General features: G+C 50.8%; 1 protein-coding gene across 2 annotated transcripts in view; it reads left to right on the top strand.

Annotated features, from left to right (window-relative positions):
• Nucleotides 1–3,961: 3,961 nt before the first annotated feature.
• LOC142575350 (uncharacterized) overlaps nt 3,962–6,478 on the top strand; it is a 229,873-nt gene continuing 227,356 nt past the window's right edge. Inside the window, exon 1 of one of the 2 annotated variants that reach the window (XM_075684634.1) lies at nt 3,962–4,783. In XM_075684634.1, the coding sequence (XP_075540749.1) occupies nt 4,695–4,783 (89 nt within the window). In that variant the 5' untranslated portion in view covers nt 3,962–4,694. Of the gene's footprint in view, nt 4,784–5,967; nt 6,064–6,478 lie in introns of those variants that run through there. The other variant, XM_075684638.1, reaches the window with a different exon arrangement.

Raw genomic sequence — 6,478 nt, 5'->3', positions numbered from 1 at the left:
GCGGGGAAAGTTTTTCCCCAGGCAGTCCCGTACTTCTCAAGCAGTTTAGTATTTCTACCAAGAACTACTGTATATGATTTTCTGCCAACAAGCTTGATCATCGCCATGATAACCATTATCGCCGCTTATTTTTGGTTCAGTGAAAAACGGAGGCCTAGTTATCCCTGCGATCTCCAGTTACCCTTTTCATAACTATTGACGTCGCTAACAACAATATGTAATCAACTTTTATGTCAACTGTAGTGACAGAGGCCCAGCGATGTCCCATTGTCTCAGTGGCTTATCAACCAACTACATGCAATATACCTTAAAATTTCTTAGCATTAATTCGTCGGCTGCCATTGCGTTTCCCTTACCTTCGCACAGACTTCTTTACTAAAATATGCGGCTCATGTGTTCGTCAAACAATTGTGCCTATTCGAAACTATAACACCATTGTTTTTCTTTCGTTTTACTACTACTACTACTGCTACTACTACTACTACTACTACTACTACTACTACTACTACTACTACTACTACTACTACTACTACTACTTCTGATGATGATGATAATAATAATAATAATAATAATAGTCCGACAGGGACACTTAAGACTGATTACGTGCGGGAATGCGAAAGCATTATGCCGTCTGTAGCCCACGGAACGTCATGAACGCGATCACTTTACATTTATGACGTGGCGCCACCTCCTCCCCATTGGCAGCGCCGTCGCGTGCCCAATGACGCACGCACTAGGCCGCAGGTTTAGTCAGTCAGATGGCTGCGACGTGACGCGTGCAATGACGCACACACTACGCGCAACTCACGTCAGTCAGAGCCACCATGGCGTCGGGGAAACGGACTCGTCTCGCGCCCCGAGGGCCCTGGTTCGATTCCCACCCAGCCCGAAACATACCAAATGTTCTTTCCAAAGCCGTTAATTTACTGTGTTTACAAGAACCTTCCTGAGAAATTTGACGTCAATCCGACTATTCTTCTGACGTCTATTCTTTTTTTTTTTTCTCTTTGAGCCGTCGGCCATTTTTGGTACTATCTTTCGGTCACGCCGACTACGTCGGATTTTCCCGTGGTGGGACATACAATGCTTTCACATTAATACTACTTGATGCAGCAAGGTCTCGTTACACCGTAGCGTCCATACGTCACTACACAAAAGACGAACTGCCCTATGGAAGGGTCCAGGTTACGCAGTTGGAGAACTCCAGAAGACACATGTCTTCTTGCGGGCAAGCAGAAGAAGTTCTCTCACAGCGACCCTCCTCGCGAAAAGACTTGAAACCTTTTGGGCGTCTTCGTGGGCCAACTGGACAACCTTGTCAGCGAAGTGCTTGTCGACGATGCCGCAGTGACCCGGGAGCCAATGAAAGATGGTGTCGTAAACTTCTTCCGGAGCACGATGGTTAATTTCACTTACGTTGGATACCATCTGCTCGTACGCTTTCTGACGGTAAAGAAAGCAGGACGTTGTGAAGAGTTGCTTTGTAGTAACAAAACACGACCCATTTATGTGGTTGTTCAGCAGTGACATAGTGAGCGAAGTAATAATTAAACCCGCCTAGATCCAGGATATGAAAAGTCATGAGCGCAAAACACGAACGCCAACTATCCACTGAAAGGTAATTACGCCAACGAAAAAGAAGGAAGAAACAAAGACTATCTCCGCGTGTTCATGGGAAGACAACGCCAACCCGTCAATAGATATCTACACAAACAGATGGATCAAAACAGCATAGACACATCTGCACGCACGTGGGACGACTGTCGACTTGCGTTACATGACATTCGCTTTGGTGTCTGTTGAAAGAAATATGGTACGATGGTGTTTGATTTTCTCAATCCGGATGTCGCTTTAGAAACATTATCTTCATGCTTGCAACTTTCTTTTGGTGTACTGCAACTTGTTAATTTTTTATGAACGCCCATGACAAACTTTTTTTTTTTTTTCGTGGGACGAAGGGTATAAAAAGGTTTGTCGTTTGAAACTACTGAAACTTCGTAGCTGTAGGAGCTGATGGTTTCTTTTGTCCTATATTTCACCTCAGCAACTCTGGGATTTGCAGTGAAAGCTATGGGTTTTGACAACCAACCAGAACAGAGAACCAGAAGAAGGGCTCGTCAATTGTCCCTCTCTGACGTCACCCTCCGCACGACGCCGACTGAATGAAAGCTTCACGGAGGGATTAGTAGTGCACATTGGGCGAGGCCTCCTCTCCGTTACTGATTGGCTGACGCTACAGTCAAGTGACAAGATGGTACGGAAGACAATATGGTTCATCTGACATCATGGAGGAATCCGACGGTCTCCAGAATGATACCAGATATCCCACCATAGACGGTAAAGTGATATTTCCCCTCTAGGTTATGCTGCAAACAAATGCAGCGTGGTAAAAGCATAGCCTCCGAGACATCCAGTGCACAGGGAGCTTGCGCGCGCTGTCCGATGTTCAGGCTATGGTAGAAGCCGATGCGGAAGCTGTATAGCGTTCTCTGGTACTTGATACTTGGCCGATAAATGAAAACGCTCACCCCGTTCGTTCTCGTATGGCTGTCGTTCGAGACTGAGCTACCAGACAACGCTGTGACGCTGAGCTGACGTGACCTGCGGGCACGTGCGTTTGTGCTGTCGCGCTCCTCAAAATTACGTAACATCAGTTTTTGCTTCCAATCTGATGTCGTATAGTATTTGTGAACACATTATAGAAAACTTGGATACCTTAGACGGTGCTACATACTACAGCCGCTTGAGTTTTCTAGGAAGCTTTCATCTTAGCGTTTCGAATTTCGTATAAACTTAAAGGCTGCAGATGAATTCATCGCATAAATTCTTATATATAAAACCTGGAGTCAGAATCTAATACAAGGCTGTAGGTCATTTCGACACAGGACTACACTCGCGGCTTTGGGAATATTGCACCGTAGGTCGTGTCGGATGACGATCATGTTGAGTCTGGAACGACTCCGCGATTGTAATGACTGATCGCTTGGCCTTGTTGCAGTGAACCTGGCGTCCATCTAAGACATACCTGTTACGTATTGTGAGAAAGTTTGCTGTTGGGCAATATTTGGCACGTGGCGTTTAGAACGAAAAATTGCACACACTCGCGCTACAAGAAAGAGAAATAATAACCTCGCTTTCTTTAGCACTCGTACCCCAAGCTCAGCGTTCACTATTATTTGTTTACACTGATAACTTTCGTAGCAGCCCATGTGACCGAAACAGATTTCTTTAAGCAGCTTTACATTTTCGCAGTAAGTGAAATGGAATAGCCAGGCGGAGGCGTACTCTGGACGTGTTCTGAGACGATCACTTTCAGCGATACTATCGAGTTCGCGTGGCGTAGGGCTCAACCAGCCATTCAGCTCATCCGATTTTGCGCAACCATCCAATCAGCATGCGCCTGATGGCCGAGGCGATAACATCGCCGAAAGTGATCATCCCAGAATACGTCGCGTGCTTCCCACCTACCCACCATGACCTTCGCGCGCTGCGCGACGTCACTCCATCACAATACTATTCCCGAATATATCTCTATTGTGTTGCCTCCTTCCTTATTGCAGCTACAAACTACGACGCTCTCTTTTTGTGCCATGTTTGTGGCGCTGCTTCAAGCGTTTCAATATTTACCAACCTGGCCAATACGCGACCCTCCTGCAACGTCAGATTTCCCCAGCGCTCTCACGCCTTGGCAGGCCGTACGAAAACTGGGGTGCTCCCTGGCCCGGGTTCTTCGACTAGAGGCCGTCTCGCTGCCGTCTGGCGGCTCTCTGCGTGACGGATACCCCCAGCGCTGCTTGAGGAGCGCAGGCCCACCGAGCGGCAAGCGAGGCAGCAAGCCGGTCGCTCCTCCCTCGCGGCACGCCGGCGCTGCTGCGTTGGACTCGGCCCAACCCGTTTCCGGCGCGCGCGCTGCCGCCTCCAGCGCCGCCAGCCGCCCTGCGTCGCAAATAACTCAGTCACTGTGTCGACAGCGACTGCGAGCGGCCGTCGCGAGAGACCGCACGCTCTGCTGCCGCCGACTTGGCTCGCACCCTCGCACTGAGAGACGCTGCACAAACCGGACCTCGGGGCTGGACCATGCACCCGCAGTTCACCTGCTGAAGCACCTGTGCGCAGCAGCCCCGTCTCCGCACCTGCCGCAAACCCCCCTCTTCTGGGTCGTCGTGCAGCAGGGGTGAAAGCGCTCCCCTCACCGGCACCCCCTCCTCGGGCTACCCCCCCACAACCTTCCTTTCTTCGGCTCTTTTGAAAAGAGCGCCCCCCGCTACATCCGACCAGGGATTCGCCCCACCGCCGCCACAGGACCCCGCCGCCGGCTTTCGCCTTGTCCCACTCGACTTCGCGTTTGGTGCTAGATTTGCCGTTTTGTGTGTGAATGCCACCGAGCGGCCTACTGCTGCCGTTGCGTGAGTGTTGTTGTCGTTCCTGCTGTTGCCGCTGCCGCCGCCGTTTTGCACTTGTGTCGCGCTGTTCTTGAGGAGAGAAAGCAGCGAGAGAAAGTCCCAGCTCTGTGATGCATCGTCCCGTGCGCCGGGCAGCCGTGCCGGCGAACCACGGTTCGGCCTGAGCAGTACTACTCCCCGCGCCCGTGGCGAGCGCGCGTCGTCTGCTACGGTGTGGTGCTGGTGTGGCGTTCGAATCGCACGCCTTTTGGCTCTGTCTCGCGCGCGGCATCCGACGGAACCGGCTGAACCATGATCATCTCCAAGGATCTGTTCATCCTCGGCGACGAGTATCTGACCATGCCCAGGCAGGACAAGTATACCGTCTGCTCAAACAGGAGGTCTGTGGTCTCTCCGTCTTTCCTTTTTTTTTTTTTTCTGTGTGCGTGTACTCCTGTTTCGTTCTTCCAACAAACGCTCTCACTGAGCCTAACGAGCACACCATGTCTTGGCTGTATTTGATCGGTGTTTGACCTCTTCTTTTGTCCCGCGGGTTTCTGTCGGGTAATCTCGTGTCGTATAAAAACAGCGGTAAACTCTCGCGCACGTGGATGTCCGTTGTGTTTTGACGTTTCTCGACGTGCGCGCGCGATGGCTGTGCTTTGAAGGGGGGGGGGGGGAATGCTTTCTTTTATTCTCGCTGTTACTCAGTATTCCCGCTAACAGAACATCCTCCGAAACGGAAAGTTTTCATGCTTGTTCAGCACTTGCTGTCATTAGTAAGACGTGCCATGCGAGAGCATTACGATTAACTTATTTACGTCGGTGCAAGTTACTCGCATACATGCATTCCCGCGCTTGTCATTGGGGACAATTTTATTTTTTGTTCGTTTAAAAGTTTCTCAACGTGATTGCTTATGATTGCCCTTACTGCCACCCGAAGGAGGCCGTCTTGGAGGCCACGGAATGTTTGTGCTTTTCTAGAGTGACAGCTGTGACTGTCCCTAGCACATAGCTCTATTTCAGCCGCGCGCACTGCACGATTTGGCGTCTTTTTGCTCCTACATCAGCAACCCATGCGAACGACATGCACTGAAAGATAGAAAGAAAAAAGAAATTTCCTCCGATAGTACACTGCCCTACGGCGGGAGGTTTCACTGCCCTCTCTCTCCTCCATATCTCTTCCTCCTTTCTCTTTCATCCCCTCCTCCGCCATCGCCGCACTGTCGGCTGTGTCGGCGCGCAGACTGAGTTGCACCATCCCCTCCCCTCTGCGTTCTTCATCTTTAGCTGCTCCTCCTCCTCCTCCGAAGCCCCTCTTTGTTGTTTATCTCGATTTGTCTCTTTTATTTTTGCTCTTGCGGGATGGGGGGGGGGGGGGGGGAGGTTTCTAGCTTCGCGCTGCTCGGGCTGCAGTACACACACGACAGAGCTTGCGTTGCTGCTCGGCTGTTCACGTCACGTTCATCCCCTCCCCCAGCACCTCTTCCTCTTTTTTCTCGGCTCCTCAGCGAGAGAGGCGCGCCCAGCCTTTCGAACTTGACTCCCCCGGTCGCAGATAACGCCTCGGGCGGCAGTACCTTACCGCGTGTGCGCGCGTGGCAAGGATTTTTTTCCGTTCAAGGTGTCACGTTGGCTGCGTCTCGGTTTCGTCGGTGATGTACCTACTCGTGGAAGCGCCGTAAGTACAGCCACACGCACAGTTCCTTTTTTTTTCTCCTTTTGTCTTGTCCCCGTGCTTTTAGTTCTTCCGTTTGCCTCTTACGTGAGCTCGTTGACAACTTGCTCTTTGTTTTGCTTTCTTCAGACTTTCCTTTTTTTTTTAGAACTGGCTGCTAGGACATGTGGGGGAAATGTTCCCGTAATCTGCCGCAACTGTCTCGTTCAAGGCCGATCTCGGATACCGCGATGTTAAAAGGAGCAATTAGCACTGGTGGTCTCCATCCTAAGAAATAATCCAGCCCAGTGTTACCCATCCTCGATAACTTGACTAGGAGCGTCCCCTTCAAGACGAAATGACCGAAGGCAAGTGATATGTTGCGGGGTTCTCGTCTTCGTCTTTCTGACCGAGCAGCTTGCGCGTCTCAGTGGTGGGC

The sequence above is a fragment of the Dermacentor variabilis genome, chromosome 3 (genome assembly GCF_050947875.1).
Source record: "Dermacentor variabilis isolate Ectoservices chromosome 3, ASM5094787v1, whole genome shotgun sequence".
Taxonomy (NCBI): Eukaryota; Metazoa; Arthropoda; class Arachnida; order Ixodida; family Ixodidae; genus Dermacentor; species Dermacentor variabilis.
Note: the sequence above shows the minus strand (reverse complement) of the source record. Positions and strands in the feature narration are given on the sequence as shown.